The sequence below is a fragment of the Astatotilapia calliptera genome, chromosome 3, assembly GCF_900246225.1.
Source record: "Astatotilapia calliptera chromosome 3, fAstCal1.2, whole genome shotgun sequence".
NCBI classification, from domain to species: Eukaryota; Metazoa; Chordata; class Actinopteri; order Cichliformes; family Cichlidae; genus Astatotilapia; species Astatotilapia calliptera.
This window is the reverse complement of record NC_039304.1, coordinates 25,038,894-25,061,586: the sequence shown is the minus strand read 5'-3', so window position 1 is coordinate 25,061,586 and position 22,693 is coordinate 25,038,894. Positions and strand designations below refer to the sequence as shown.

The window sequence follows — 22,693 nt, the reverse complement described above, 5'->3', positions numbered from 1 at the left end:
CTCCACCACTTGCTAATGTTACTGAATCTGTGGAAGCTCCGCGATAGCCACCACACGAAGTAACGAGTAACGACCCTATCTAAATCCCAGCAACGAGTAACGCGTTCCTGATTTTGGCATAATAACTAGTTACCGTGCTCGTTACCACAATAATAACGTAGTTACTGTAGACGAATCACAATCTAAACAGCAAACCTGAAATAATCATCACAACACGACTAAAGTGCAAAATTATTCGTACATTACTTCTAATGTGTCTCATTGGATACATATACTTCTTAGTCCCAAAAAGTTACATTTTTTTCTAGTTTTTAAGACATTAAACTTTCATTTTATATGTCTAATACTAGCTGCAATCCTATTTATTTAACTCAAACAAAATTAAAGAATTAAACTGAATAAAAAATAAGTGTTGAGTAAAAGATCCAGAGGCCAGATCTCTGTAGTTTATCCTCACTGCTCCCTTTTCTGTACAAAGTAGGAATTAAATACCTGGGCGATCTAAGTCTAAGCACACAAACACACTCAAACAAAGGTCAACACGTGCAGGAATGTGCAAACCTGATTATTACTGATTTTATAGGCTCTTGTGATTTAAAGTGATGACAGCAAAGTTGTTTTATGACAATTCCACATAAATGCAAACTGTCATTTATGACATTTTATTCTCAGAGCTGCCGTGCCCTTCTTGTTAAGCATAAACTCAGTGAGACCCTGTTAAACATGCAGAAGCTCATCAATTTAAAGGGCAAGACGAAATATGTCACCCAGAAATACAGAACATGCAATTATGTCTGAGCATGTGTGTGGTATTTCTTAATCCGCTCGCACTGCGTGTCTCATACATTGAGTACTGCTTTAAAATAAGCACGATTAAAAGCAAATATGTTGCTCTTGCTGCTTTGATTTAGACCTCGCTGACTCCTCGCTGCACTTTGGGTGGGCGTCAGATGGTATCGCATGGGAGTAGAGGGGCCTCTGCTGTTGTTTCTCCTCTTAGGGCTCTTGTTTTGAAGGAGCAGAGAGGAGATACGTGGAGGAGATATGTCCCACACTGCTGATAGAGACACACACAGATACGCTCTAATATAGAAAATATGCACATTAGCAGAGAGCTCTGCAGGAATCTCAATCCCAGCCTAACTAAACACAGCTGGATGAAGCTCGTCTTCGCACAAGGATGCGCCTCAGCTTTTTGTCATGCACACTTTTAATCTGAGGCAAGCCGAACAATTCAAAAGCTTAACCAAACAAAGAACAGCAAACGGCCTATGGACGAACACGCTCGACCACCGACGCATCACACCTACTAGAGCTGCCCCGCCAGTGGCAACCCACGTCACGAAAACTATGATGAAATGTACTGACACTAGTCAACGATTCAAAACGAGATGAAAATGTGACATTTAATTAGAACTAATGAATTAATTGTACAGAAAGGCAGTTTGGAACTGATCCAATCAGAAGTGATCTCTTTGTGCAGTAAGGGTAGATGCTGCTGAGAAACAGGGAGGGAGGGGAGGAAGCTCCTGCACTCCCTGGAAGAGCAGCGTAGACATATGGACATATTATGTGTTTGAAGTTAAGGAAAATAAGGTTTTTTATAATCCATGTGGAGACGTGTGACAGGCTTGACTGGATTTGAGTTGTTTGCTTTTATCTCCAAGTGTAAAACATTCTCGTTCCCTTCTTCTGCAACTTTCTGGTATGTTGTAAGGAAAGAAGGAATCTAAACCACGAGGACTCACTTAATTCCTCAACTTCTTATTCACATAATTAAGAGCCTCTGTAAAGGGGAATTGAAAATTCCTTCAAAGTAAAAGTCTGGCTGTTTCTAGCGTTTTGGATCATTCGATATGACCAAGTGGACAGCGCTGAGGCCAGATTTGGAGTGATGTCTTGTTTTGATCAAGCTTTAGACTTGTTTGGCATCCCAAAGAGAGCGGAAAAAAGTGCGTTCTTGGATATCTCAGCCGTCATTAGAGCAGATATGATTTGGATGAGGTGGTTGGACCTTTAGGTTGGTCTGTAATCCAGACTTTCAGAAGCTTTAGTGACAAATTCTATGACACAATTCAGCAAAAATGTTATGAAACCAGATTCAAAGAACAGAAGTGAATACTAGATTACTTCTATAGGCGCAATGTTTGCATCTGAAGTCAGCACGTTTAAGCACGTTTAAGCTGAGGTCCCTACTTTAATGGACCTCAGCTCAAAAGTTTTTTCCTTCTCTTAAATTCAGTTCAATTCAATTAAAGTTCATTTATGTAGCACCACATCACAACAAAAGTCACCTCAAGGCACTTTATATTGTAAGGTAAAAAGCCTACAGTAATAGAGAGAAAATCCCAACATTAAGACAACTCCCTTTGAGCAAGGGCACCTGGTGACAGTGGGAAGGAAAAACTCCCTTTAAACAGGAAGAAACCTCCAACAGAACCTGGCCCAGGGAGGGGCGGGGCCATCTGCCGCGACGGGACAGCATTTCCTTTGTGATGCCAACAATGAGATTAAGAAAAAAATCAACATTCATTTGTTTGAACTGATACTCAATATTAACGCAGTTAGGTGTTTGCAACCTAAACTCCTCATGTTCACTTAACACAGCAGTGTGGAAAACACATTTATTACTAAAAAAAACAAAACAATTCTGCAAATTTACTTTTAATTTAAACAGAAACTTGTTAAAATGGTCAAATTCATGAAACACTCTCCTAAATAAAACAGGAAAGCTGACATTTTTTCCACTCGTAGCTAATCCACCTTTAGTTTTGGGATGTTTGATTGGTATAACTTGTCTTGTTTTTGCTGATACAACAGGATTCATTTGTTGCTTACAGTTTGTATGATTTTCACCCATGTTTTTTTATCTTTGAATGCTTTTTAACCTTTAACCTTTTCTTTTTACTCTTTTTTTAACCCTTTAAAGCCTGAATCATGAAATAATTGCCAGAAAATTTGTTTGGTTTTTTAAAATAGTGTATATTTAACTTTATTTTTTTTATTGTTTAAAAATAAATCACATTTCAATTTTCATATATGACATTTAATTTGTATTATATTTGCTATATTTCTATATTTGTTTTTTTTTCTTCCAATTGCTTAAAAATGTATTGTGCAATTTATTTAGGTTTTTCAGGGGGAAAATTCACACCGATGATGTCGAAGTCCCAAAAACTGGCAAAAAAGCTGTATGCATTAAATATGACACACAATGTTAAGGGGTTAACTGATGCCGACACGCCACTGTGATAATTTATCTTTAAAATGTAATGTAGCACAAAGGTCAAAATAAGATGGTATCATGAGAAAGGGGTGTAGTTGAGACTATTTTCTCAGAACAGGATTACTGTTATCCACTTTAGCTTATTGCAACTGCAATACTGCAGTGAACTGAAGTATTTAAGCACAAAATTCCTCTTCTTTCATTTTCCATTTGTCTCGACCTACCAGATAATTCAACACTGATTACTGTAATTAGTTTTTAAGCCAAACCTGATTATCTACAATACTTGCGCAGTGGTTTAGAGGTTTTAAAGGTTTAGATGAGTTGTGCATGCCAATTACATGTGCTGTTTGCTCTGAGCAGTTGGCATCATTGTGGGCTAACTTTCAGGGTGGACGCATGGGAGTGTAATGTTGCTTTAGCTCCAGTTATACCACTTAATTAAAGTTTCTAAGACCAGGGGATAAAAGGCTGTAAACCATATATACAGCTATAAAAACCTATTCTGAAACTTTTACCTCATGTTTTAGTCTTTCTTGTAGAGATTCATAGTAGTTTGCATTTAAATAACAAATAGGAAGTTGCTCACTTCCTGGACAACAGCTGAGGAAACTCCACAAATTTATGGCATCGTCCGCTGACCAGTAATAGGGTATTTACTGGTGGGGTAAGCACCTGGGTGAAAACAGAGAACAGTTTGTGTGTAATGGCAGCCATCACCAAACCCAGAGGAGTCAATTGTAGAGCGGAGGTGTAGGAATCTGTCTTATGGAGTATGAAAACCATACAGTGTGTTGAAAACTAACAATCCAGCTCCACCAGGAAATATTAGAAAGTTTGATGCAGCGAGCTTCACTGCAAACCAGAATCAGTAAACTTTGGCTACCATTTAATTAACTTACATTCAATGATAGTTTGGCTGTAATATTTTATACCTAAAGTATGAATAGCGAAAGAAGCTGTTTTATGTTTATATCACAAGGGAAACTGATAAAATATCTGAAAACACTTTGTTTCTTTACCCAAAATAAAAATGTAAGTTTGCAAAGAAACTTGTTTCAGGTATAAAAACCAAAAGAATCAAAGATGCACTGAAATCAAAGAAAGAAAAGCAAGTCTGTAAAATGAAGTGGCATGAAATAGAAAAATAGAAAACAGTTTCAGTTGTGTTTATTGAATTGAAGTGATATTATATGATATGCCCATACATGTGCATCAAATGGTAATACACAGGTCTTATCATCAGAGCATTAGGATTTAGTTAATCAAGCTACTGTTGCTTTTTCAAGCATTAGGAAACCATCGCTAGATGATGTGAGCTACAGTCATATAGGCTTACACACTGGTGCATGTTCTATATTAGTGACTGATTGTTAGAGCTTGCTAACAATAAGAATGGTCACAAAGAGGGATACAGTACTGCACCAAAGGCTTCCTGCATATACTTTGGTCGCTAGCTACAGTCACCCATAGTTTGCATGCAAGTTGCCAACCTGTTTCCAAACACTTGCCAACTACTTGCTAAGCAGCAGTAAAACTAACAGAAGGAGAGTGGAAACCGAAAGCAATGTACAACCTTTGAACCAAGTTGGTTACAGCGGTAAGGTACTACTTTTACACTGAAGGCATCGGCTGTTTCTGCAGCAATGTTTCATGTTACAGTACCACTCGGTGAGTAGTTGGCAAGTGTTTGCAGGCAGCCGAGTTTTCCATGCAAATTTTGAGAAATTGCAGGAGCCTGGCAGCAATCAGTACAATCAAAAGGAGGTTGTGTGTAGAACACCATCTATCTGTATTTGTGAAGTGTATCTCTTTGCAACCAGTTATACCCAGTGACAGCCAGCAATCAACCAATTAGGAAATATACATCTTTTCCAAGTGATCGGAGGTTGTTGGGGCTCACTGACCAGCCTCTCGGCTGTGCTGTTTTCACTTGTGAACTAAAAATCTTCAGGGTTTTGGAAAGTAGAGCAAATTGACAAAACAGTAAATTATTTCAGCCAGACAGTTAATGAAGGAGAAGCTAAAGAAATATCTCACAATTTTTAAGCTTTGTTGCTTTATTTATGTCAGCAATAAAAAGAAATGTATCATGAGCTTATATGCTGTATTGATTTGAAATTAAACTCTTGAATGTTTGGTCCGATATCACACAAAGAAAAAAATCTGGAAGCCGCGCAGAGGCTTGGAGCTACTCGGGATGAGTTGTGGAGCAGCTGAAAATGTTTGGATGTTTTTCAGCAGTTAATTCAAAGTGTTAAAAGTTTTCAAGTGCTTGTCCAGGTCAGCTGGGTCATTTTTTTATGTTTATGGAGTGACAACTTTCACAGCCATACATACATAAATACCAGGCCACTGAACTGTTTTCTGGGAAAAGAAACCATGTGATTAGTCTTAAATTTGCTTAAAAAAATCGAGGCTTTACTTTCACTTTCTGTCTGTGGTTGGTTTATCCTCAGTCATCTGGAGCAGGACAAACATGCCTGGGATAAACGAGATGTTTAGGTTTGCAGTCGGACCATTAGTGAATAGACCTAACCCAAACATTCCCATCTAAGGAGGATTTCCTTCTTTCTCTTTTGTCTGTAATTTTAAATGGACGGAGTGTGGGAGCTGAAGACTTGCACCTTGTTTCACCTTTAACGGCATCAAGAGTCCCGTCCTTTCAGCCCGTATTTTCACTCTGCCTTTTTGGCAAAGGCGTTTGAGGTTCTGCCGATTCATTTGGCTCCAACCATAATTGGGTTATCAGACTGGTTTGCTGATTAAACTTGCACCCAAAGACCTATCATTTGCCCACCCCTTGCCTCATCTTCAGCCCATCATCAAACCCAAGTGAGCATGCGGTGTGACAGCTAAAATCTTCCCCATAGCACAACCGGCTCACAGAACAATGTGTGCGGATAAACCCTCCAAGGGCCCGAGGGCGTGTGTTCGCGTTTGCATGCGTGTGTGTTCATAAACAGCACACATACACACACACTGGTTATCACACGAATGTTGGCTAGAATCTGTCTGTCCAAGCACTCTCCTCTATCAGGAAGTGAGGTATGCTCGATGGGAGCAGCAAGTCCAGAGAGCTTAGTGGGCCAGAATAGGGTCCATTGTGCCCATTATGCTGGTAGGGATTTGGGCCTACAAACTGACTAGTCTGCTGGAAGGTGATGAGGATGGAAGGTCTGGAAGAGCCGGGCGGAGACCCGACGGGATGGCATGAAAACAAACAGGGATGCCAACTGGCGAATGAGACGGTGTCGGGACTCAGGGAGATGCTGGCAGGGGGAAAGATCAACGATAAAATTTGTCTCCTTGTCTACAAAAAGCAGAGCTAGACATATACTTAATTAAAGGCCATTTAACTACTTAATTCAATCTTACCTATATAGCTCCAAATCACAACAACAGTCCTCGATTTATTTTGTGAGGTAAAACAGAGAAGACCCCAACAATCAGACAGCAAAGTCAGGCAAGAAGAGAGCCAGAGATTAAAGATAACTAATAATTAAATGCAGAGTGCTGTTTAAACACTTAGAGAGTGAAATAAGGCGAGGAAAGAAGAAACACTCAGTGCATGGATGGCTTGTTAATTTACTTCCATTGCTCTAGCTGATTCATCTCCAGCTTTGAGCTCTGTTTCCAGATGCATCAAGAAGCTGTTTTTGAAGATAAATAAAACTGTGATCTTGTGAGGTCTGTTCTCCTTCATTGAACCCACTGTACAGTCTAGCACCAAAGTCCTTGTAGAAGCAAGACCGGACAGTTGTTTGAACAGTCATTGATTGGGAGAGTAGATTTCTTCCATATTGGTTTTCCCCCCTCATTGGTTCTTTTTTGAATCCAGAATTGAATTTCCCGCTCCTCACATACAAGGTCACATACTTGATCACAAGAGCACTTTGGTCTCAGACTGGAGGCTTATTTGTGGCTCCTAGGATATTTAAAAGTAGAATGGGAGACAGAGCCTTCAACTTTCAGGCCCCTCTTTTATGGAACCAGCTCCCAGTTTGGATTTAGGAGACGGACACCCACTCTACTTTTAAATTAGAGTGTCTATTTTCCTGTCTTCGTCCCCTCACCCCTAACCAGTGACGGCAGATGGATGCCCCTCCCTGAGCCTGGGTCTGCCAGAGGTTTCTTCCTGCTGAAAGGAAGTTTTTCCTTCCAACCGTCACCAACTGCTGGCTCATAGGGGGTTTTCTAATTGTTGTGGTTTTCCCTCTATTACTGTAGGATTTTTACTTTACAATATAAATAAAGTTGAGTTGAAAAGACTCGTTCTAATCCCCCTGGTGAATTTTAGAGCAGCTTTAAATTTATGGCAAATTAAACTGCCTGGATGTTATTTAAAACTACATGTAACTGTTTTTATGGCGGTTTCACCCACCTTCTTGTTTCATCTCTTCTCTTCCCCCTCCTCTCTCAGTTTTTTAAAACCATACCATGTTAGGGAATACACAGATGCCTTAAACCCTCAGAACCTCCCTCAAAGAGTCAGGGACAATAAACAGCTCAGACTTTCAGAGATTTCGGTTTTGAAGCCATTTTTAGCATTTGTTGGTTATTTTACAAGCTTGTAAACATCTTTTTTTGGTTGAGGCAGAAAAAACACTGTTCACTAACTGACACCAGATCGTCTTTTCACCTTAACCAACTCTTCACCTCTCACCTTTTATGTAAGGCCAGACAGACGCTTTGAAAGTGACCCATGACCTGAAAATAGAAACTAAAAAGACAGTGGAGCCTTTGGACAAGGTGACCCCATGACCTGCTGAGTTTTAAATAAACAAAGAGATACTTAACCCAGTGGTTGGAGGTCTGCTAAGACATTTATAGGTGTATGTTGCTTAAACTGTGATGACAGCTGGGAGGAAGACAGGTCAGAGATTAAGCAGTAGGAAGTTGGTGGAAGGTGAAGAGGAAAGGAGAACCAAAAAGAAAGAGGGAGAAGAAATGATGTATAGCAGTTGTTTCAATAAGGAGTGATGGAGGAATGAGGGATGAAAGGAAAGGCGTGAAAGAAAGCAGCTTCCTATGGGATCCCTGCATATTTTCCCTGGGTGAAACCAGGTGTGAGTGTGAACTATGGGCCAGACAACTCAGGCAGGCTGGCACAGCCCTGTCATTAAGCACTACCTGCCTGCCCTGAGGCTGGAAAAAGAGCTGAGAGCTCAGGTAAGACAGTGTGACAAAGACCAGTCTGGCATCACTGTCACTTTACAAAGACAAACACATTTACAGTGTTTAAGTGAAAACCCTGTAAATTTGTTTTTACCTGTAAACTTACAGCAAAATTCTGCTAGCAGGTGTTTCACTGCCACACATTAAAAACGCACTGATATTAATGTGAGTTATTTAATTACTGTCATTAAAGTTGAAAAAGTTGCCATTAAACACGAGAAGGCAAGTACACCCACTTTGAATTCCAAGGTTTCACACATAATAAAATAACATCTGGTCCAAAATTGAGTAAATACAACCTGAAGTGAAGAACAGCCCACAATGTGTTACACTGTGTTCTTGTTTATGTAGCAAAAATTAGGCCAAACTGCAGAAGCAGTGTGAAAAACGTTGTATACCCTATGATTCAGTAGCTTAGCTCGTTTAGCAGCAATAATTTGGATCACTTGTTTCCTTCATGATGTTATGAGTGGCTCACATTGTTGTTGTGGAATTTTGGCCCACTCCTCTTTACAACGTTGCTTCAGTCCATTGAGGTTTGCAAGCGTTTGTTTATGCACAGCTCTCTTAAGGTCCCACACCAGCATTTCAGCAAAGTTCATATCTGGACTTTGACTGGACCATTGCAATATGTTGACTCTTTTCTTTTTATGTCATTCTGCTGAAGGCTGGTTGTTTGTTCACATGCATTTTTGCCTTATAGCCATTCCCACATTAATGGGCAGCAACAATTATTCGTCTAAGATTATTACTGATGTCTATCCTCCACACATATGCAAACTCCACACAGAAAGACCCCGGCCTGATGTTGGAATTGAACTCAGGACCTTCTTGCTGTGCGGCAACAGTGCTAACCACCGTGCCGCAGTTTATATTCTCAAGGAAATTTAAATCTATTATTTATTCATAATGAGTTTACGAGCCCATTTCTTTGCATGTCGCTGCATTCTTTTACATGCATTCTTTGCACGTAGAAACTGCACTCTTATTTCAGTTTATGATATAAGACAAGCTTACTATGGATTTTGTTTTCGTACTGGATTTATGTTTTTGTTGGGGTTTTTTCTTGCGGCATTTACATAATAACAAGGGCTTAAAATGGCCTCTGTTAGCTTTTTTAGCTGTGAAGTTAAACCTTCACAAACATCTGTCCCACTCTCTGCCCACTCCTCCCTCTGTTCATCTCCCCTCTCCTTATCCAGTCAAACTGCTTAAAATGTGAGCTAATGGGAGGCTGTCAGTACTTCTGGGTGCTGTGTGTGTGTGCGTTTGCCTGAAGTAGAGCCACCTGTTAGTGTTTGTTGTGTTTATGCTGCCCTCCTGTGGTCACGACTGAGCGGTGCACCTGTGAGCTGTGTGAGTCATTTAGACAACATGAATTTTTGGCTCTTTCAAGACTAAAATGTATTTTTCATTAATTTTACTGTAATTTCTTTGTATTCTCTAACTGAATGTGAACCTACAGTAGCTGTGCCTCTACTAGGACCACATATCACTACTTGTGTTATTACATGGACTACACGTGAGCCACACTCACATGTTAACTCTCCCCGTGGGTGTGCAGTCTAGGTTTTTCTGCTTGCAGTTTGGTGAACAGTGATCATGTCTTCTCTTTGCTCTCAGGGTCGTCCAGGAACTCTCGGTGAAGTTGGACCGTCTGGACAGGACGGGCCACGTGGGGTCCTTGGGCCTTCTGGGCCAAAAGGAGAGAAGGGCCACCTTGGGCTGAAAGGACCGTCGGGTCCAAAGGGAGACAAAGTAGGTGCTTCAGATCTTTACGTTGGTTGTAATTTGTTTTTCCCATTAAATGTGATTCGTTCACTCAGTGGCCACCTTGTTAACCCATTAAAACCAATGGGAGTGCTGGTTATAGGTCAAACTTTTAGATCAAAGGAAACATTAGCACAAAAAATATCAGCAGTTCCTGAAAGCATCATTTCTGTTCTTTTCCTGTGATGTCATTATGGTAATCCCTGGTAGGGCTGCACATCCAAATCTCAACGAATATCACAGAAAGCAGAAAAAACAAAATAATAAAAAAAACAAAGTAAAATAAACCCACATTCAAATGTTTGTTTTCTGTAGAGCTGCTTCTCACTCACTCACTTTCTCTTCTCTCAACCAACCTTCTTCTCGGGATTACCGTAATGACCCTAATATCCCTGACACGTGCAGAGTCGCTGCTTTCAAGAACCGTTGGAATTCTTTTAATTTAGCAAAACATTCAGCAGTTACTGGAGTTACAGGTGTTTTTAAAAACATTAGCAAGACACCTGTCTGATGCCAGCATCGGGTCTGGCTATAGAGGGTAAAATACATCTACTACAAAATATCTAAGTTAATGCAAACATTTAATGAGCTAATCACAACTCCACGTGGCATGTAGACATGTTCAAACTGGGCTTCAGAATATGTAAGAAATGTGATCTCAGTGACCACAAAAGCATCTCTGGAGTTTACAGAATAATCTGAGAACAAAATCTCTGAGCAGTGTTTTCGACACCTTATTGAATCTGTGCCATGAAGAATTAAAGCTGTTCTGAAGGCAAAATATGGTCCAGTCCAGTATCAGCAAGGCGTACCTAATGAAAAGATCCATGATGTATGCACATACTGTGTATAACTAATTAGCAAATACATTTTTTTTAATAATATCGCAGTTTGCTAAATATAATGCTTCATGCAAACATTGTACATTCAGATTTTCTACACCAAGCACGCAGTTGCATGTTTTTCCCACAAGGTGTCTCCATTTAAAGTTATTGTATATTTAAAGTATTTATTATCTTTGCAGGGACCAATGGGAGTGCCTGGATTCCAAGGAAGTGATGGTGTGCCTGTAAGTAAACAGATGCAAACGGTATCCATTAATTTCCTTAATGAGGTTTCTTGTCATTAAAGATAACATCAAGTTTTTTTCAGATTTTTTTCTCTTCCTCGTCCTTCACATTAAAAATTCCAGATCATATTGTGTAAAAAGTGCAGGAATATAGAAAAAAATGATCATGGAAATGTAAATATTCTAATGAGAGGTCAAATTATAATTTGTCATCATGTCCTTATTATCCTTCGCTGTGCAGGGTCACCCTGGTCAGCCGGGCAGCAGAGGACCACCGGGACTGGACGGCTGTAACGGGACCAGAGGAGATCCTGGAGATCCCGGCTTTGGGAGGGGATACCCTGGCACCAGTGGATTTCCTGTACGGAAAGACATCCTGTTTCATTCACCTCACATATTTTAATCTCACGTATAGCAATACTTCGAATATTATATTTACATACAGAGACAGAGATACTGATGTTGTGTTTGCCTCCAACAGGGGCTGAGTGGGCCCAAGGGTCAGAAAGGAGAGCCTGTATTCATCTCGGAGAATGCTGTAAGCTCCCACTCATGCACACTGATGCTGCTCACAGGCTGATCTCTTTACCAAGGCAGTTCAGCTGTTTGCAGTATCAAAATATTGCAAAAACTTTACTTTTCCACTTCCATTACTCTAATTTTTTATTAAGTTGGACAAATCTTTTAGTTCCTGCATCTTTTCCTCCTTAATCCCCCATCCCATCATCCTTACACATACAATCACAATCTCCATATAGGGAAGCTATGGATTAGAAAGAAAAGGAAGTCCTCTCTAGCAGTAAAACCACTTAATATTTGAGTTTTGATTGGTTATCTAAATAAACTTTATTTCAGTAGTCAGTAGGACAACTGAAGGTGTGGAAAAGTGAAGCAAAGGTTACTAATATTTTCACAAAGATAATTCTCCCGCAATTGATAGTTCAGATTTCCTCCAGCGGTCATTGATGAGTGGTTGTTGATCAAAGCGATCCAAATGTCGAGTCACAGGCAGGCAGATGTAAACGAAACGTGTCAGAGTTCATGAAATAAAGAGGTAAATTAAACCTGTGCTACTTTATAAAGAGGCTAGGAACACAGGGTGATGACGACAGAGCCTGAGGAAATGACAACACTATTTGTACATAAAAGGGTAATCAGGGTAATGGAAGGTAACGAGACACAGATGTGTGGTTAGTAAATGTTGTTGTATGTGTTTTCTTTGCATTTTCTAAGCATCTCAATTTGTCAATAAACTCTAACACAAACTGAAACTAACAACCACAAGTTCAGCGACATCTTTATTGAGGAAAAAGTCCAACAACCTAAAAACAAACAAACATGAACCTGCACTGAAAGAGTTTTTAATTTAGGTGATATTTGTTGATCTCTTTGACACATTGAACTGCAAATTACCCAGCATATGAAGGAAACGGGTTACTGTGGCACAACTTTATTGACATTTGCAGCATGAACACATGACATGAGTGAACAGACAGAACGTTTGCGTGCAGCAGGACGACGTTACTCGATGGCATCAGCTGGATCGACTGCCAGCCTGATACAGTTTATTGAAAGCTGCTAACAGATTTAAGTTCTCATTTACCGAAGCTGCTGGAGTGGCATTTGGCCCACTTTGACTCCTGCTGATAACCATGAGTAAAAATCCCAATGTTTGCCACAAATGAAGACGACCATGTTCTGCCATGTGTGCAGAGGTGTTGGTGCATCTTATTTATTGTTTGCTCTTCTCTTTATTGCCCTCATCTAGGCCATACAGGGTCCCTCGGGTGACCCAGGAACCCCTGGCCCACCTGTAAGAGTTTCTTTCACTATTTCACCCAACAGCATAAATATTTAATGCAAGTAGTAGTACGACTGAGCTCTGTGAAATATGCACTGGATGTTAGCAATGTGTGGTCTAAAATAATGTTACACCACAGTGAAAACAGCACTGCTGTGTAACGTGGGTTTGTTTTCATTTGTTTTATGTCTGCAGGGTTTACAAGGTCTTTATGGTCCAGTCGGTTTTCCTGGTCCCGAAGGACCTGAAGGATACCCAGTATGTAAACTCATTTATCTGTTTCCTCTTCCTCAGACCAATCCCTGCATCTACACCTTCACATTTCTTTTCTTTTGTTTAATTAATTTCTAATTTGCAGTATGCTGAATGCAGTGATTATGAAGGAAAAACTGTTCTACTGCCTTGTGTGACGATTGCTTTAATATTGCTTTATTAAATATCGTACATTCATAAAAGTTCTATGCAAGAAGGCATTTAGGTTTTATGTAACAGCGTGTTTAAAACTTAGAGATATTAGTAGCACATTTTTTTAGCTTAAAAGTGGTATAACCTGCAAACCCTGTGATAAGTTAGTTCCAGTCACATTACAGCCAGAATGTAGGTTTATTTATCTTTAACTTATTGAGCTTAGTCTGACTCTTTGTCCTGTTTATAGGGCCCACCAGGTCCTCCCGGTCCCCCAGGGCCAATGGTAAGTATAATGGTACACTGAAGGGACATATCATTTCTTTGAATTTAGACAAATGGCTGCCTTTTGGTAGCCTCTCTTATTCTCTCATTGTTGTCCAGAAGTACATATGAACCTTTTTTGTTTTTAGGGGAGCCGTAGTGACGCATCTCAGGGAGAGAAAGGAGACAAGGTACGCTGTAAACCACAGAGCTCACAACAGATTCATCAATTTAAGTCACACGTACACAAGCAGCACTGCTGATGCTGCTCGTGGCAGTGATTCATTCATCGCACACGCGTGAAAAAGACCGCAAACAGGAACCATGGTTGTGCTCTCTTTATGCTACAAATATGGAAGCAAAGTGTTCTGCGTCTAAAGTTTGCCACAGTCAGTGTAACTATCTATGTGTTCATTTTTTATGGTTTTATCTGCAAAAGCATGTTTTATAAGTTAGATTCCTACTCAGAGTAAAACAGAAGCGTGAGCAGATTGGACAGAGTTAGAAATGAGTGCATCAGAGGAACAGCTCAGGCTGAGCAGCTTGAAGACGGTTAAAGAGAGGCAAGGCTGAGATGGTTTGGATATGTGCAGAGGAGGGAAGAACAGTGAAGATGGAGCTGCTGGTCAGGAGGACAAGAGGAAGACTTCAGGGAAGATGTGTGGCTCTAGTGAAGGTGGGCATGCAGATGTTTGGTGTGACAGAGGAGGATGGAGGGATAAAGGGAACATTTGAAAAGAAAAAAAGATTAACAGCACAGTATAAAGAAGGGTGGGCTTTAAGGTATGAAAGCCTTGTGATTGACAAGTCAGCAAAACGTCCACTGCTCGCTAAACACATTTGACTGCAGGAAAATAAGCCTGTGACTCATCTTTTCTGTACAGTCTGTGTTTAAGATTAGGATGTAGTCTCATGTCACAGAAAGGAGAAACAGGAAATCAGCAGTGAGGGCATGCAGGAAATAGCTTTGTCTCCTTTTAGAATTTATACCAAGTTACATTTATTTGTTGATGGAAGCATCACTATAAGATGTATATAAATGTCTGCCCCCAGTTTCTTTCCAAAGAAAGAAAAAATCTTTCTATTTGTTGGAGCAAAAACTTGTGTTTAACCTCACGGGGACCCAAATGCTAATAATAAACTGCTATTAAAGCAGAGCTCAGATTTAAGTCATTATGTTGGTGAAAAACATTCTTTAACCACCGTTTCACGTTGTTTTGTAGTAAAATGTTATGGATTCTATATTGTAAAGCAGCCATTCCCAAAGGGAAAAGTGCTGTGGCCCCCTTAAAGCCAGAAAATTCTGCTTTAATTCACTTTGTTCATAAGTGATAATTTCATATTCATGATAGAATTAGTACACAGTGTTACTGTGGCATGCCTGCAGTACCTGCAAAGTCCACCAGGGGGCCCCAACTGACACTTTGGCAATCACTGCTCTACAACCACTAATGACAACAGCAGGCTTTAAGTGCTCCAGCTGTGTGTGTGTGTGTGTGTGTGTGTGTGTGTGTGTGTGTGTGTGTGTGTGTGTGTGTGTGTGTGTGTGTGTGTCGGCTCGAATGACACTAAAGTTCATTGATTTAATGCCGTGCATGTTAACATTTTGGTGGTGGCACAGCCTGCTCTTCTTCCGTCCATTGCATCCCTCCCTCCTTCTCCTTTTAACCCCACCCGTTCCTGCATCCCTCCACCTTCCTCCTCTCTCCATCCTCTTCTTGACACATGTGTTGGACTGATTTTTGCATCTGTTTCCTGAATGATAAAAACAATCACATGAGCCTCTGCTTGTTTCGGTCTGGTTTGTTCTTCATGTGATCCGTGCTGCCGCTGAGACAAACGCAGACTCCCTGAGACAGATCGCTCAGCTTAATCCTGACCAGCTCAACTCCAAGTTCAATTATTTTGGCAATTTCTTTTCTTTTCTTTAGATCGGGGAGTTTGTCCGATGTCCAGTGGCTTCACGGACTGATTTCTTTATTGTTGAATGACAGCTCAGAGATTTCTCACCATAATTCACCCAAAATTCGTCCCATCCATCCAGTTTTAAAAACACCTCTCCAGTTCAGATTTGCGAGTGGGCTGGAGCTAATCCCAGCTGACTTTATGTGAGTCTATCCCACCCTGGACTTTTACCAGTTGAAATTTCTGAGTTGTCACTCTGGAGGACTGTAACCTGTGGGCTGTAACTGGGTGCTGCAACCACTCGCTCCTGCTTCCTGTATGATTTTATTTACCCATCTTGACCACATCAGGCCTCTGGTGATGATTGCTGAGACTTGTAGGTCATTCTCCCACTCCTTGACTTCTTATTCACCACCCGCTCATCAATCCACACACCCGCCCATACCGATTGAACAAATGGCACAGGTGCTACTAACATTCATCTTCCTCACACACTGCATGCATGCTGTGATCAACCAAAACCCGTAGCGACTGAGCAAGGATAAAAACAGGGATGAAGTGAATGTGGAAACAGCTGGATCTTCTCCAGCCTGGTGAAATGCACTTTTAGGATTGAATTACACCTTTTTTCAGTAAACAAATGTGCAGCATGTGTATTTCTCTTTAATTCTGGCCTTGAATTTTTATACACTGACTATAATATATAAAGTGTCACTAAGCTTTCTTCTTTTTTATCTATCACGGCTATTATTCCTTTACCTTCTCTAATCTGTTTTTGAGCCTTATATTTATATTTTACCCTCTTTTTTTGCCTCCTTTTTCTTTTTCTAAAATGCAGTAAATTTATATGACAGAAAAGAGTCCAACTGTAAGGCAGCAGTTTCTGCGGACTACAATGTTTGCAGATGACACTGTGATCTGCAGTGAGAGTCGGGAGCAGGTGGAGGTCTGCTCTGGGGAGAAAAGGGAAAGTCAGTATAAGCAGGACAGAATACATGTCTGTGAATAAGAGGGAGACAGGTGGAAAGGTGAACATGCAAGAAGCAAAGGTGGTCAAGGTACTGAGGTCAAGCATTCAAACAAGGAGCAGTGCACAAGAGAGGTAGAAAAGAGAGTGCAGTCAAGTGGGAGTGGGTGGAGCCAAGTGTCAGAGGTGATTTGTGACAGAAGAATAACCGCAAGTGGGAAAGAGAAGATTTAAAATATGTTAGTGAGACCTGAAATGGTGTATGGTTCGAAGACAAAAGAACAGGAGGTCGAGCTGAAGACGTAAAGGTTTTCATTGTGAAAGTCCAGAATGGATAAAATTAGACAATTATTTTGTGTGTCAGCGCAATGAGGCGACAGCTAAATGTCACAGCTGCCACCAAAGGCAGACTGTAGTGTAAACGCTGTCTCCAGGTGGAAAACCAGAGGAGTGATACACCTCATGTTGTACAGCGTACAGATTGTGCAGGTGTCACCTTCTCGCCTAAAGAAGCTTTAAAAAGATCTACTTTCAATATAAGGACTGATGTCCCTTATCGACTGTGTGCACATTTATATGCATAACAGCAGGTTAGATTAACTTTGATTAACATTAGTTGCATCTGATGCTACTCTGCTTCACACTGTACTGAGAGTCCAGATCTGCTCTGTTCAGTGAATATAATTTAATGTGATTTTTCAAGGTGCTGATGCTATTTTCTCACCTTTGCTTCAGTAAAATAATCCTCCCATTCTCTCCTTTTCCTCTCCCCTTCTCTCCTTCCTTCCTTCATTCCCCTCCTCTGCTCTTTGCGTCTCCTGATTGGCTAACAGTGTGTTTCGTGTGTATTTCGGACTCTAGGGTGACGTGGGTCTTCCCGGACCCAGGGGTAGTCCCGGCGACACGTCGCTAAGCGGCCCAAAAACACTCACTATCTACAAAGGAGATAAGGTAACACAGCAAAGGAAGGGAAGGAGCGAAGGTTTTTGAGCTAACACAACAGACACACAAAAACACACGCAAGGATGTGGTGGGGGTTTCACTGCAGAAAGAAACCAAAAGAAAGAAGTGCAACGATGCAGCAGTAGGCAGGCCAAAGGTCTAATAAAGAAGAGGAGCAGTGATTGCAGCAAACCTTACAAACCTCAGAGAGGAGGACGTGCTGGAGGGAGGAAACAAGGAGCTGAGGGAGGACGTGAGGAGACACGGGGAGAGGTGGAGGAGAGGTCGGTCATCACTGTCCAGACTCACAGAGAGCAGCAGTTGTGCATCTTTAATCAGAATTTGGAGAAAAAATCATTTACATTTTTCAGCCAACCTGATTTTTTTTATTAAGATCATTTAAGAAATACAGTATTTATCCCATATTTGTTTTACAGCTGTAATAAAAGTAATGAAAGCAACACAGATGCTGCAGACTGTGAGTGTGAGAGACAAACTATGGCATTAAAGGTGCTGAATCATTAACTGCTGGAAAACCACTGAGTTTAGGTTCAGTAAAAATTGCTCTGCACCAAAACCAGGAAGCTTTTATTGTGAAAGGTGTTTGGATAAAATAGTTTTTCTTCCTTGGGATGTGTTGTCATTGTGCAATGTGTTTGAGGCTTATAACGTTTATGCATTAAACTGCAGTCTAGTGAAGATGGCAAAGTGGACCCTAGTGAAAAGTTTCTGTTATAAACTTTTATAAACTGTTATAAACTCAGCATGTCTGAGCTTTCAAGTTCAAACTATTGATCCTACATTTTTTGGTAGCTTTCAAACACATGACACAGACTGACACATCTTGAGTACAGACAATTTTGGAAACATGAGGAGATCTGCCAAAAGAAATCAAATCTGTTTATAATTAGTTAAAAAAAACTTAAAATTGAATCTGACTATTACTGTCTGAACCTCCTTCAAAGTTTCTGTAAGTAGGATTAAAGTTGTAAAGAAACAACAAACACCAGCCTCTCTTCATCCTCATCCATAAAGCTCCTCGCTCCTCTCCTCGGCCTGTGCTCTCTTCAGCCGCTTCCTGCGCGGCCTCATGCCGTCCATCCTCCAGTCCACAGTCTGCCCTCTCTTCCCCTAAACGTTCCAAAAGCTGGGGTTGTTTTTTCCCGCGCTTCGTCAGCGTAAACAGCTCTTTCTTCCTTGGTCACCGCATCCAGGGCGACATGGGCTTGCCTGGTGACCCCGGCCAGCCAATGATCAATGGCGTTGTGGAGTTTGTGGGTTTTCCCAAAGGAGACAAAGGAATGCAGGTTTGTTGGGAAACACGAGTCATAATTAGCGTTTTATTTCACTGTCACAAAAAAATCAGTTTCAAACATAAAAAAGTCATTTTAATGGTGGCAACAGCCTGAAAGTGATCGACACCATCATGTGTTGGTAAACTTGTATGCTTCACTTACTTACATACTTTTCTCCCAGGTTCACTGCTTTATGAATGAGAGAAACGGACATTTTTCTTTGGTGTAACCGACACATCCAAACCAAGACTTCCTGTTATGTCCATGTGTCACTGGGAAAAGTAGATTTTTAATTATTGCCACATGACAGCGATGGTCATCTAGCAGATTTCTTGAAAAGCGAGCGCTCTATTTGCCCAACACATATTGTTTTTGCTTCATGCAACCAAAGCACGCTCCAGCGTGGCTGATCAATATAAACACAAGCAAAAAGCTTCCTGTCCTTTACCAAGACTTTGTGCGAATGCATCTACCTTCTGTTTGTAGAGGCGAGCAGAATAGTTTCTGAGCCTATGGCCACTCAGAAAGTTAAAAACCAACACTATGCTAATGCTGCAGCTTTATATTGAACGCATTCACAACACTAACATCTAGTTTTGTAACGCTATCGCTAATGTCAGGGAACATTTCCCCTGATATAATAAATCAGTTAAAACATGCTTCTCAAAACGTATTAAAGTAGAAAAATGCACGGCAAAAAGGACTCTTCTTTTATTTCCCCTCTACAAAAAAAGGTATCAAAGAGAAAAAAATCTACAAAAATAAAAGAAAAATGGAAACTTTTTCCTGGGAAATGTGATCCTTTTCCAGGGAGGTGACAGACTCCCTGCATCACTGAAAACAGTAGGATAGATAAACAACAAGAACAAAAAATTGAAAGGGTGAAGGTGACCAGCTGACTATATACCTTTTGAGCATATGAATTCCCCTGGGAAATACCACTGAGTGATATTTACTCACCACGTGGGTGAAATCACCCCATGTTAGTGCTTTAGGGTCTAAGCAGACAGCAGCAGCCACATTAAGCTGTTAAATGACGAGCTGCATGAGACCGTTTTCTTAGCAAGGTGTTGTTTTTATCAGACTGAAGCAGGATTAAATCAGATCACAGCCGCACAGCGATGGAAAAACGCCACATACGTCACGATAATGACAATCCTTTCTTTTGGTAGCTCTTGCTCCGAGACCTCAGTGATCTCCAGACTTTTATAAGACCTTTTGCATGCCTGAGTCAGTAAAGGTTTCACAGCTGGAAGGTCAAATAATAAACCTCAGGCTACGTGAATAAGAGACAAATGGAAGGAAAAGATGTGGAAAAATGACGTCTTTAATTCCACTTCATCAAAACTGTAAATTAGGGAGGCACTAACAGTCACTGTTATTAAATTACATGCAACAGACTTGAGGCACAACAGTGCTGCATGCATTTCAACAAGAGGAGTACGTCTACTTGACTGTCCAGCAAACTATGACTGTCGCAGACGATCCTGATTTTAGCACAATTAAATACAAAACCCACTTATCCCCCAAATTGTGACGCTTTAAATGTGCTCTAGATAAGAACTGAATGCAATGATTTGCAAATATTTTATGAATAGCTGAGAAAATGCGTAATGTTAAGAAAAATGGTTAACTGGCCAAAGGTGAGTCACATGACTGGATATAAAAAGAGCCTCTCAGAAGTAATGCAGGGCAGAGGTTCAACAATTTGCAAATTGTCGAATAATTTCAGAATAATGTGCTTCAATATCAAATTATTAATACTTAAAATATGTCGTCATCTACAGCGCATAATATCAAAAGATTTGGAGAATCTGGGGGAATCCAAAGATTCCTATTGGTTGTCTGTGATCTCTGGGTGCTCAGACGGCGCGGCATTAATAACAGGAATGATTCACTCATGGAAATCATTCCATGGGCTCAGGAACACTTCCACAAATTCATCCACAAAATGCCAGTTAAAGCTCTACCGCGCAAAGAAGAAACCACACGTGAACAGGATCCATGATTTATTAAAGGCAATGGATGAAAAACAAATGGGGATGGAGTGCGTAACAAGGATGGATTTTTTGCTGTTGTTTACTTTGCTCTCTCGTTGCCTCTCTCAAAGGGTGACCCCGGTCCAAAGGGAACTAAAGGATACCCTGGAATACCCGGCCTACCTGTAAGTATTCAAACAGTTTGCTTGTTTATTTTTTATTTCATGCCCACCATGCAAGATGCATTTTAGGAGAAATTGTGATTCAGGAGACCTTCCTTTTTGTCGCTGAATCACAGGGACCCTTTGACTATCCTGGAGAATATGGAGAAAAGGGCATTCCTGGATACCCCGGGAGCAGAGTAAGACTCTGCGCTTTTTGGCTTCAGTTAAAGTGCATTTAGTGACATTACTGTTTGAAATTCCTTCCTTATTTCCCTTTGTGAGGGGAACTCCTCTCACCATTTCCTCTTCTTCTGTGGTGGGTGTTGTTTGTGTTTTCGCCAAGCAGGGGGCTCCAGGGTTTAACGGACCGCCCGGTGTTCCAGGACTGCAGGTAGGGTTTGTAAGACTGTAAGCACAGAGTAATAGTTCTCACATTAATTATGAGCCACAGAAAATACTCAGCTGGCTTACAGGTGAAAGCAATTGTTTCTTTGCCTTCATCCCCACAGTTATCCTCTTATATTAGACACATGGTCTTTCCTACATAGAAGAGGAGATCCATCTACTGTTGTAGTAGATGGATCTACTATATGGATCAAATATAATTTTACCTTTATTTAGTGAATTGGGGTTTCATGTAAAAATGTAGTTGATGGTCTTAAATCATAGAAAAAAAGAGCAACACATTTGTTGCCCTTACTCCATGTTAAGAATCATATTCATGTGCATTCACAACCAAAAAGTCCCATAAAAACCAAGAAAAAATACAGTACATACTTCGAAGTACACTTCAGATAACCTCATAATATCTATAGGAAACTCAGGAGTTACTGCATCCTCTTATTTCCTAACTCATGACAAAATATATATATTATTGTCAACACAGACACCCCTGCTGCACGGCATGATAGCCATTAGACTTTAAACCTGTACAGTATGTTAAATTTAGATTAATTTTTCTTCTTCTACCCAGGGACCCAAAGGACGTCCAGGCACCCCAGGCTCATCGGGCTACCCAGGATTCAAGGTAGAATCACTGTTCCTCTAAAGCAGATGTATGGTACAAGTCGGGTATTTTCTTACAGCTGTGTTTTCCTATATCCTAATAATTATAAAGAGACATCAACATTTCTTACTAAAAAGAACTTTTATATCATTTGTAGTGAACCTGTGAATTTATAACACCACAATATATCAGATCCACACGCCATAGGCATAAAGGCAGCAGCTGAAAGGGCAAAGTTTGTATAAAGCTTCTCTGCTATTTCACCAGCAGATGGGGCTACTGTGCTCACACTGATGGTAGCAATTTTTATTGCTCTATCTGTCACATATACTACTCTTGTTACAGAGGTAATGACAACTTGTAAAAGCGGATATTTTTTAATATAAAACATTAATAATAATTAAATTGCCTAATCACGGATCTTCATTTATAGACACTATCCTAGCTTAGCAGTTACAGGACATTTCATTAAACCCTTTTGACTTCTTGGTAACATATATCTAATCAGCTGATAATATGGCAGCAGTCGTATTTGGACATGTTGACATGGTCAAGATGACCTGCTGAGGTTCAAACAGAGCAAAGAATGAGGAAGCAAGGTGGGTGAAGATGCCTTGTTAATATCAAAGGAGAGCGGCTTGACTACTCTGAGCTGAGAAGAAGGCAGTAACTCAACAACCGCTCATTACAGCCAGAAGAGCAAACGAGCATCACTGAAAGCA

At 40.5% G+C, this 22,693-nt stretch overlaps 1 protein-coding gene across 6 annotated transcripts in view; it reads left to right on the top strand.

The window, feature by feature from the left end:
• The window catches only part of col4a6 (collagen, type IV, alpha 6), a 143,504-nt gene that overhangs the window by 97,629 nt on the left and 23,182 nt on the right, over positions 1-22,693 (top strand). For 5 of the 6 annotated variants that reach the window (XM_026162556.1, XM_026162554.1, XM_026162555.1 and 2 more), the window contains exons 5-17: positions 10,028-10,162; positions 11,199-11,243; positions 11,485-11,604; positions 11,725-11,781; positions 13,012-13,056; positions 13,240-13,302; positions 13,700-13,735; positions 13,863-13,904; positions 18,742-18,834; positions 20,933-20,986; positions 21,100-21,162; positions 21,312-21,356; positions 21,939-21,992. In XM_026162556.1, coding sequence (XP_026018341.1) covers positions 10,028-10,162; positions 11,199-11,243; positions 11,485-11,604; positions 11,725-11,781; positions 13,012-13,056; positions 13,240-13,302; positions 13,700-13,735; positions 13,863-13,904; positions 18,742-18,834; positions 20,933-20,986; positions 21,100-21,162; positions 21,312-21,356; positions 21,939-21,992 — 852 coding nt within the window. Of the gene's footprint in view, positions 1-10,027; positions 10,163-11,198; positions 11,244-11,484; positions 11,605-11,724; positions 11,782-13,011; positions 13,057-13,239; positions 13,303-13,699; positions 13,736-13,862; positions 13,905-17,446; positions 17,537-18,741; positions 18,835-20,932; positions 20,987-21,099; positions 21,163-21,311; positions 21,357-21,938; positions 21,993-22,693 lie in introns of all 6 variants that reach the window. The other variant, XM_026162552.1, reaches the window with a different exon arrangement.